This window comes from Ornithorhynchus anatinus, chromosome 6 (assembly GCF_004115215.2).
Source record: "Ornithorhynchus anatinus isolate Pmale09 chromosome 6, mOrnAna1.pri.v4, whole genome shotgun sequence".
Taxonomy (NCBI): Eukaryota; Metazoa; Chordata; class Mammalia; order Monotremata; family Ornithorhynchidae; genus Ornithorhynchus; species Ornithorhynchus anatinus.
The window spans coordinates 2,478,199-2,488,793 of NC_041733.1; the positions used below are offsets into that span (position 1 = coordinate 2,478,199).

At 51.9% G+C, this 10,595-nt stretch overlaps 1 protein-coding gene across 1 annotated transcript in view; it reads right to left on the minus strand.

Moving 5' to 3' along the window:
• Window positions 1-7,710, minus strand: part of CHM (CHM Rab escort protein) — a 110,006-nt gene extending 102,296 nt beyond the window's left edge. The window contains 2 exon segments of the mRNA XM_029067881.1: window positions 3,170-3,236; window positions 7,615-7,710. Coding sequence (XP_028923714.1) covers window positions 3,170-3,236; window positions 7,615-7,710 — 163 coding nt within the window.
• Between the last annotated feature and the right edge of the window lie 2,885 nt (window positions 7,711-10,595).

Consider the following 10,595-nt stretch of genomic DNA (forward strand, 5'->3'; position numbering starts at 1 on the left):
GATATTAGCACTCGATTCAATAATAATTATGGTATTGTCTAAGTCCTTACTATGTACCTAAGCTCTGGGGGCTAGATACAAGATAATCAGGTCAAACACAGGTCCTATCTTACCTCGAGACTGATTGAATAATTGTGGTATTTGTTAAGTGCTTCCTACAAGCCAAGCACTGTACTAAGCGCTGGGGTGGGTGCCGGCAAATCGGGTTGGACACAGTCCCTGTCCCACATGGGGCTCCCAGTGTCAATCCCCATTTTACAGAGGAGGTGACTGAGGCCCAGAGATGTGAAGTGACTTGCCCAAGGTCACAAAGCAGAAAAGTGGCAGAGCTGGGTTTCGAACCCATGACCTTCTGACTCCCAGGCCCCGGCTCTATCCTGCGGGCTGTAAGTCTGATGGGAGATGGTGGCCAAGGGGAGGGGGAGGAGTCTCGGGGGCTCCTTGGCTTTTTCCCATTCACACATTAATTTTTTCCTATTTATTGAGCACTTACTGTGTGCAGAGCACTGTTCTAAGCACTTGGAGAGTCAAATATAACAATAACAGATACATTCCTACCCACGGCGAGTTTACGGTCTAGAGAGGAGATAGACATTACTAAAAACGAGAAGCAGCGTGGCTTAGCGGAAAGAGTCCGGGCTTGGGAGTCAGAGGTCGTGGGTTCTAATCCCGACTCTGCCACTTGTCTGCTGTGTGACCGTGGGCAAGTCGCTTCACTTCTCTGTGCTTCAGTTACCTCATCTGTAAAAATAATAGTAATGTAATAATCCTAATGTTGGTATATTTGTTAAGCGCTTACTAGGTGCAGAGCACTGTTCTAAGCGCTGGAGGGATACAAGGTGATCAGGTTGACCCACGTAGGGCTCACAGTCTTCGTCCCCATTTGACAGATGAGGCCCAGGGAAGTGAAGTGACTGGCCCACGGTCACACAGCTGACAAGCGGCGGAGCCGGGATTAGAACCCACGACCTCTGACTCCCAAGCCCGGCCTCTTTCCACTGGACCGCATTAAAATACGGGAGCCCCACGAGGGACAATCTGATTACCCTCTATCTACCCCAAGCGCTTAGAAAGGTGCTCAGCACATAGAAAGCGCTTAACAATGCCATGCTTATTATTATTATAATATATAAATCACAAAATATGTGCATAAGTGGGGTGGGGCTGGGAGGGGCGATGAATGAAGGGAGCAAGTCAGGGCGACGCAGAGGGAGAGGGAGAAGAGGAAAGGGGGGCTTAGTCGGGGAAGGCCTCTTGGAGGAGATGGGCTTTCGGTGAGGCTTCGAAAGGGGGGAGAGAGTAGTGATTGTCCACAAGGCCCCGAGGAGAAATCCGAATCCAGTCCCCCCCCCCCCCCCCCCCCCCCCCCAAAACCCATCGGTCTTCAAAAGCAGCGGAACGGATCCCTGCCGAAAAATCCAGAAAAATCACTTATGCCCAAAACCACCAGTTTCATTTTACATTCGCCGTGAAGAGCGGGCTTTGAAAATCAGACCAAGTCAAGTTTGGACGGCAAACTTGAGGGAATTTCGTTTTAAATAACTTGATTGATGATGTTGGTATTCGTTAAGCCCTTACTACGTGCCGAGCACCGTTCTAAGCGCATGGGGTAGGACACAGGGGAATCAAGGTCGTCCCCACGTGGGGCTCACAGTCTTCATCCCATTTTACAGATGAGGGAACTGAGGCACCGAGAAGTGAAGCGACTCGCCCAAAGTCACACAGCTGACGAGTGGCCGAGCCGGGATTCGAACCTATGACCTCTGACTCCAAAGCCCGTGCTCTTTCCACTGCGCCCACGCTGCTTCTCTACCCCTCCTCCTTTCAAAAACAGGAGAATGGCTTCAAAGAAGGAAAAACGAGGCAGTTTTTTTAAAAAGGAAGTAATAATAACGTCGTATTTGTTAGGCGCCTTACTATGTGCCGAGCACTGTTCTAAGCGCCGGGGGAGATAACGGGGTCATCGGGGTGGTCCCACGTGAGGCTCACGGGTCCTTCATCCCCATTTTACAGACCAGGTCACTGAGGCCCAGAGAAGTGAAGTGACTTGCCCCCAGTCACACAGCTTGACGAGTGGCGGAGCCGGGATTCGAACCCCTGACCTCTGACTCCCCAGCCCGGGCTCTTTCCACAGCATAAACGAAGCTGTCCCGTCTATCCTGATTTCGCGTCGAGATTTTCATGCGTTCGCCTGAGCTCCGTTAATTTAGTCGCGGCCACTGAAGTGATTTGTTACGAATTAGTTCAAGGCAGGGCGACGATAAAAAACGGACGGAAAAAATAATTTGTCGAATGATGGGATGCAAATGAATAGCGTTTTGCGCTTCATCTTCTCAGTGAGGGTCTTGACTATGTTTCGGCAGTTCTAATCGACGGGTGTAAGTTCAATGAAATAGAGAGAAATTTGTAACCGAATCCATCGGTTGTGCAGTTTAATTATGTTGGTGTACCACTTCTATTTGTTTCTAATGCAAGGGATTCATTGGTAAAATGAATGCCCATTCTGTGGTCTGTTATGCAAGAAAATGTTCAATCCGGTGTTTGATTTACTCGGTTAAATCTTCTTTATTAGATGTGTTTATTCGTCCGTGCAGAATTGGGTCTGCTGCTCTCTGTTACTGTGACATTGCAATTAAGGAACTAAAGACACAAAAAAATAGGACACGAAAAGTTTGGGAAATTCCCACCCAAACTATTCATATATTTACGTGGTTTTGCCCAGGCTTCTTTCCACTTCTCTGGGAAGACGCAAATGCGTTGGGAACCCTTTCTGCTCTGCAGAAGTTGATAAATTTAGCAGTCAGGCAGCATGAATAATCATTTCGTCAAAGTAAACTGGTACTTAAGACAGATTTTTGATCCGGCGGATAATGACTGCTGTCATGCAACTGATTGTCGTCTCAGGAACGAAACTAACAGGAACTCGGAGAATTTGGGTTTTAATCGATAGAGCGGGTGATGAACGAGAAAATACTGATGCTCTTTCGAGCTGGGGAGAGCCTGAAATTTCACCCGGGCCTCCTTTCGAACGGATCTCTTCGGTATTTATTTCTATCTCGTGGCTTCTTTCCCAAGTCTTCTTCTCTTCGCCTTGTCTGCCGTTCAGATCGATCTAAAGCTAGTTGATTTTCGGCATCGCGATCGGCGTTCGAACAGCGCCAATTCTTACGCTTATGAATTTTGCCACTAACCGGGGTCTGGTTCACGTTAGATTTCCTTCCAGATCCTTTGTGCACCTGAAGAAAGAGAAAGATTTTAGTTTGGGAGTTTGGGCCTTGTAATAAGGTGTTAATAGGCCCTTGGCTGACTCGTTCTGTTCCACAGATTTTCAAGGTTTTCGGACGGAAATACGGTCCCGGGGTCGGAACTGTGAGAAGCAGCGTGGCTCAGTGGAAAGAGCACGGGCTTTGGAGTCAGAGTTCATGGGTTCGAATCCCGGCTCGGCCACTCGTCTGCTGTGGGACTTTGGGCGAGTCACTTAACTTCTCTGTGCCTCAGTTCCCTCATCTGTAAAATGGGGATGAAGACCGTGAGCCCCACGTGGGACAACCCGATTCCCCTGTGTCTACCCCAGCGCTTAGAACGGTGCTCGGCACATAGTAAGCGCTTAACAAATACCCACATTATTATTATTATTATTAACTGTTGTGGGAACAGCTTTATAAGAGAGTCACAGAAGTGATTGTAAATGTGACACCCTCCCTTTATACGATTTAATAATGTTGGTATTTGTTAAGCGCTCACTACGTGCGGAGCACCGTTCTAAGCGCTGGGGGGGAGACACAGGGGAATGAGGTCGTCCCCCGGGAGGCTCGCAGGCTTCATCCCCATTTGACAGATGAGGGAACTGAGGCCCAGAGAAGTGAAGTGACTTGCCCACAGTCGCAACAGCTGACAAGGGGCCGAGTCGGGATTTAGAAGATTATTACTCACGGCCGCGATAGAGAAGCAGCGGAGTCTGGTGGCGAGAACACGGGCCTGGGAGTGGGAAGGACCTGGTTTTAATCCTGCCCCCGCCACTTGCCTGCTCTGTGACTTGGGCAAGCCACTCCACTCCTCTGGGCCTCAGTTACTCCGTCTGAAAAATGGGGATTGAGACCCGTGAGCCCCCATGTAGGGCGTGGATCGTGTCCAGCCTAATCGATTAGCTTGTGTCTGGTCCACTGCTTAGCAGAGCTCCCTGGCGCTTAGTAAATACCATTAAAAAAATGAAAAAGAAATAGAGCGTTCTTTTTGAAAACAGAGGGGGCGGCTGATGTGCGCCTTCGACGGGGATTGCCAGTAGCTCCTGCCCTTTCCCTAGACTGGAAACTCTCCGCGGGCAGGGAATGTATCCGTTAGAGCGTACTCTCCCAAGTGCTTAGTACAGCGCTTGGCACACAGTAAAGCGCTCAATAAATACCAGCGACTGATCGACTGACTGAGCTCAGGGTGGAGCCGACACGATAGGAGAATCCAGGCCCTCTGCAGGCTCCGCTTGTCTCTCCGAACTTAGCAACCCACCAGTGCTATTTACTGAGTACCTCCGCCGCTTGTCAGCTGTGTGACTTTGGGCAAGTCACTCAACTTCTCTGTGCCTCAGTTACCTCATCCGTAAAATGGGGATTAAGACTGGGAGCCCCTATGAGCTTCCAAGCACTCTCTGTCTTTATCGACCAACCAGCCAGTGCTGTTGACTGAGCTCCGACACAGTGCCGAGAAACCATCTGCACTTATCAACCAACCGACCAGTGCTATTTACTGAGCACCTCAGTAAATAGTAATAATAATAATGTTGGTATCTGTTAAGCGCGTACTACGTGCAGAGCACTGTTCTAAGCGCTGGGGGAGCTACGGGGGAATGAGGTTGTCCCACCTGAGGTTCACGGTCTTCACCCCCATTTTCCAGATGAGGGAACTGAGGCCCAGAGAAGCGAAGTGACTCGCCCGCAGTCACACAGTTGACGAGGGGCAGAGCCGGGATTCGAACCCATGACGTCTGACTCCCGAGCCCGGGCTCTTTTCACTGAGCCACGCCGCAATAGGAAGTATTCAGATATGAAATGCCAACTGTAATGATCAACCAACCAATGCCATTTACTGCACACCTCCCAAGTGTCAAGCACTGCCTATGGATAATCAACCCACCAACCAATGGTATTTATTAGGTGCAATAATCATAATGTTGGTATTTGTTAAGCGCTTACTCTGTGCCGAGCACCGTTCTAAGCGCTGGGGGAGCTACGGGGGTCATCGGGTTGTCCCACCTGAGGCTCACGGTCTTCACCCCCATTTTACAGATGAGGGAACTGAGGCCCAGAGAAGCGAAGTGACTCGCCCGCAGTCACACAGTTGACGAGGGGGCAGAGCCGGGATTCGAACCCATGACCTCTGACTCCCGAGCCCGGGCTCTTTCCACTGAGCCACGCTGCTTCTCGTATGCAGAGCGCCGTATTAAATGTTTGAGAGAGCGCCATATAACTGAGTTGGTAATAATAATGATAATGATGACGGCATCTGTTAAGCGCTTACTATGTGATGAGCACCGTTCTAAATACAGTGCTCGGCACACAGTAAGCGCTCAATAAATACTGTTGAATGAATGAATGGGTTAGAATAAGCCGAGATAAGATTAAAATGGGGCTTAATCCCCATTTTTCAGGCCCAGAGGACTGAAGTGACTTTCCCCCCCAGGTCACCCAGCAAACAACTGGCAGAGCGGGGATTAGAACCCAGGTCCTTCTGACTCCCAAACCCGGGCTGTATCCATGAGCAGCAGCGTGGCTCAGTGGAAAGAGCCCGGGCTTGGGAGTCCGAGGTCATGGGTTCGACTCCCGACTCTGCCCCTTGGCAGCTGGGTGACTGTGGGCGAGTCGCTTCTCTGGGCCTCAGTTCCCTCATCGGTAAAATGGGGATGAGGCCCGTGAGCCTCACGGGGGACAACCTCATTCCCCCGCATCTCCCCCAGCGCTTAGAACGGTGCTCTGCACGTAGTAAGCGCTTAACAAACACCCACGTTATTATTATCAGGCCAGGTCCGACCACCGACCCTCCACGGCGGCAAAGGTCACCCGGGAGATTGCGGGGTGTCCAGGAGAATTGGGGTCCATTCTGGATTTCCAGGAGAGCCTTCTGCTTCCCAGAAAGGCGGAGCAGCCGCCATCCGCCGTCCGTCCGGACCCCGGCGTCCACACAAATTGTTCATTCCACCCACCGGGCATCAATAGAGGGAAACAAAACGAGGCCCCGGGTTTCCGAAGGCGCCGGCGGAAGGCCGCGACCCACTGAGAACCGCCTGTCCGCCCTCCCCGGCCCGCTGTCCAGCTGTATTAGACCGCTGAATAGCCGTTGGGTTCACCGCAGTTGAACCGGGATTAATGCGGGCAAGTTTTCCGATCGTCCAATCGTATAAATTCAATCTGGGGCAGATTCGAGCCGGGGGAGAGGAGAGAGAAACAAGACAGAGCAAAACAAGACAAAAAAACAATCCCAGGTTTGTTTCCCACAGTTGAAACCCAAAATACAAAAATGGATCGGGCCTCCAAGGGGTTGCGGGGGACGCTCTCTGCGTCAGACTCCCTGGCTCCCTCCCACTGGGATTTTTGGGCTAAGCAGGCGTCCTCATTAGGAAAATATTCGTTCAGTCGTATTTATTGAGCGCTTACCGCGTGCAGAGCACCGTACTAAACGCTTGTAGCCCAAGAGTCTGAAATGTCTACAGAAGAGGTTTGGAAGAAACTCTCTTAGCTCCTCACCTTAGACTGTGAGCTCCATGTGGATCGGGGATCGTGTCTATATAATAATGGGTGGGATTTGTTAAGCGCTTACTATGTGCCCGGCACTGTTCTAAGCGCTGGGGTAGATACAAGGTAATCAGGTTGTCCCGTGTGGGGCTCACAGTCTTCATCCCCATTTTACAGATGAGGTCACTGAGGGTCAGAGAAATGAAGTGACTTGCCCAAACTCACTCAGCTGACGAGTGGCGGAACTGGGATTAGAACCCACCACCTTTGACTCCCAAGCCCGGGCTCTTTCCACTGAGCCACGTTGCTTCGGGACGTCTAACCGTGTCTAACCGGATGTTAGGGTACAGTGCTTAGCACATCATAAGCAATTAATAGATACCCCGATTTCTTTTTTTATGGTACTTGTTAAGCGCTTACTCTGTGTCAGGCACCATTCTAGGCTCTGGGGTAGGTACAGTAATAATGTTGGTGTTTGTTAAGCGCTTCCTAAGTGCAGAACACTGTTCTAAGCGCTGGGGTAGATACAGGGGAATCAGGTTGTCCCACGTGAGGCTCACAGTTAATCCCCATCTTCCAGATGAGGTAACCGAGGCCCAGAGAAGTTGACTTGCCCACAGTCACACAGCTGACAAGTGGCAGAGCTGGGACTCGAACCCATGACCTCCGGCTCAAGCCCGGGCTCTTTCCACTGAGCCACGCTACTTCTCTAAGGTAATCCGGTTTGACACAGCCCCTGTCCCACACGGAGCTCACGGTCTTACTCCCCGTTTTACAGATGAGGTCACTGAGGCTCAGAGAAGTGAAGTCCAAGGTCACCCAGCGGTGGAGCCGGGATTAGAACCCGGTTCCTTCTGACTCCTGGGCCCGGGGTTTAACCGCTAGGCCGCACCCCTAACAGCAGCACGGAATAATCTTCCCACCTTCTCACGATCCTGCCTCCGGACGGAAGCTCCTTTTCGCACTTTTTGCGATTCTTCCATCCCATGTGGCAGATGATGATGATTAGGGTACCTGTGAAGCACTTACTATGTGCCGAGCACTGTTCTGAGCGCCGGGGTAGATACAAGTCAATCGGGTCGGACACGGTTCCTGTCCCACGTGGGGCACACTCTTGATCCCCCTTTTCCAGATGAGGAGACCGAGGCCCGGAGAAGTGAAGCGACGTACCCGGCTGAGGTAGATACAAGTCAATCGGGTCGGACACCGTTCCTGTGCCACGTGGGGCTCACACTCTTGATCCCCCTTTTCCAGATGTGGAAACCGAGACCCAGAGAAGTGAAGCGACGTACCCGGCTGAGGTAGATACAAGTCAGTCGGGTCGGACACCGTTCCTGTCCCATATGGGGCTCACACCCTTGATCCCCCTTTTCCAGATGAGGAAACTGAGGCCCAGAGAAGTGAATAATAATGTTGGTATTTGTTAAGCGCTTACTAGGTGCCGAGCACTGTTCTAAGCACTGGGGTGGTCACAGGGGAATTAGGTCGGCCCACGTGGGGCTCACAGTCTTCATCCTCATTTTACAGATGAGGTAACTGAGGCACCGAGAAGTTGAGCGACTTGCCCAAGGTCACACAGCTGACAAGTGGCCGAGCCGGGATTCGAACCCATGATCTCTGACTCCAAAGCCCGTGCTCTTTCCACTGAGCCACGCTGCGACGTACCCGGCTGAGGTAGATACGGGTCAACCGGGTCGGACACGGTTCCTGTCCCACGTGGGGCTCACACCCTTGATCCCCCTTTTCCAGATGAGGAGACCGAGGCCCGGAGAAGTGAAGCGACCTACCCAAGGTCACACCGCAGACGAGTGGCGGAGCCGGGATTCGAACCCAGGTCTTTCTGCCTCCCAGGCCCGGGTTCATTCAGTAGTATTTATTGAGCGCTTACTATGTGCAGAGCACTGTTCTAAGCGCTTGGGATGAACAAGTCGGCAACAGATAAGAGACGGTCCCTGCCGTTTGACGGGCTCACGGTCTGATCGGGGGAGACGGACGGACGAGAACGGTGGCGATGAATAGAGTCGAGGGGAAGAACATCTCGTAAAAACCGATGGCGACTAAATAGAATCGAGGCGATGGACAATTCATTAACAAAATAAATAGGCTGATGAAAATATATACAGTCGAGCGGACGAGTACGGTGCCGTGGGGATGGGAAGGGAGAGGTGGAGGAGCAGAGGGAAAAGGGGAAAAAGAGGGTTAAGCTGCGGAGAGGTAAAGGGGGGTGGCAGAGGGAGTAGAGGGAGAAGGGGAGCTCAGTCCGGGAAGGCCTCTCGGAGGAGGTGAGTTTGAAGTAGGGTTTCGAAGAGGGGAAGAGAATCGGTTCGGCGGAGGCGAGGAGGGAGGGCGTTCCGGGACCGCGGGAGGACGCGGCCCGGGGGTCGACGGCGGGACGGGCCAGACCGAGGGACGGCGAGGAGGTGGGCGGCGGAGGAGCGGAGCGTGCGGGGCGGGCGGTGGAAAGAGAGAAGGGAGGAGAGGTAGGAAGGGGCGAGGTGACGGAGAGCCTCGAAGCCTAGAGTGAGGAGTTTTCGTTTGGAGCGGAGGTCGATAGGCAACCACCGGAGTTGTTTAAGAAGGGGAGTGACAGGCCCGGATCGTCTCTGCGGGAAGATGAGCCGGGCGGCGGAGTGAAGAATAGACCGGAGCGGGGCGAGAGAGGAGGAAGGGAGGTCGGAGAGAAGGCCGACACGGTAGTCTAGCCGGGATATAAACGAGAGCCCGTAACGGTAAGGTAGCCGTCTGGGTGGAGAGGAAAGGGCGGATCTTGGCGATATCGTAGAGGTGAAACCGGCAGGTCTTGGTCCATCCACTAGGCCCCGCCGCTCCCTCGCATCCGCTCCAGCCCCACGACTTGCAGCCCGGAACCCGCGTTGGCCTCTGCCCGTGACTTCGCAGGGCGCCCGTTACAATTCCGGGCCATCTTCGCATCGCGGGCACGGGAGACTTTCCGCCGTCGTTTATTTCTGAGCGCTAACTGGGCCGCAGACAGGAGAAGGAATTGCAGGTGACGTCCAATTCTCAGAAAGGCCCGTAAAGCGGGGTGATCCATCAGGATTAGCGAAGGGGGACGCGAGTGTGTTTAAGCTGTATTTAAGTATTAGTTTACTACCTGATTTCATTTGCATTATTACTCGGAGCAGCTGGGCCGGGGTAATGGCCGACTTTCAGACTAACGTCCTGAGGGGTGAGGATAAAGAGGGGACTTTATTTTGAAGACATCTGGAAACTATAAGCTGTATCTCCACCCTGCCCGCAGATATTTTCGGCGGCGGGGAAAAATACACAGACCGAATTTCCTCCCTACAGAGTGGCCGGATAGCCTTTTTTTTTTTTAATGGTATTTGTTAAGCGCTTACTATGTGCCGGGCACTACTGAATGCTGGGTGATGATAATAACGTTGGTATTTGTTAAGCGCTTACTATGTGCCGGGCACTGTACTGAATGCTGGGTGATGATAATAATAACGTTGGTATTTGTTAAGCGCTTACTATGTGCCGGGCACTGTACTGAATGCTGGGTGATGATAATAATAAGAAGAACGTTGGTATTTGTTAAGCGCTTACTATGTGCCGGGCACTGTACTGAATGCTGGGTAATAATAATAATGTTGGTATTTGTTAAGCGCTTACTATGTGCCGGGCTCTGTACTGAATGCTGGGTAATAATAAGAAGAAGAAGAATGTTGGTATTTGTTAAGCACTTACTATGTGCAGAGCACCGTTCTAAGCGCTGGGGGAGATACAGGGTCATCAGGTTGTCCCACGTGAGGCTCACGGTCTTCATCCCCATTTTACAGATGAGGTCACTGAGGCCCAGAGAATAATTTGGTATTTGTTTGGTATTTGTTAAGCACTTACTATGTGCCAAGC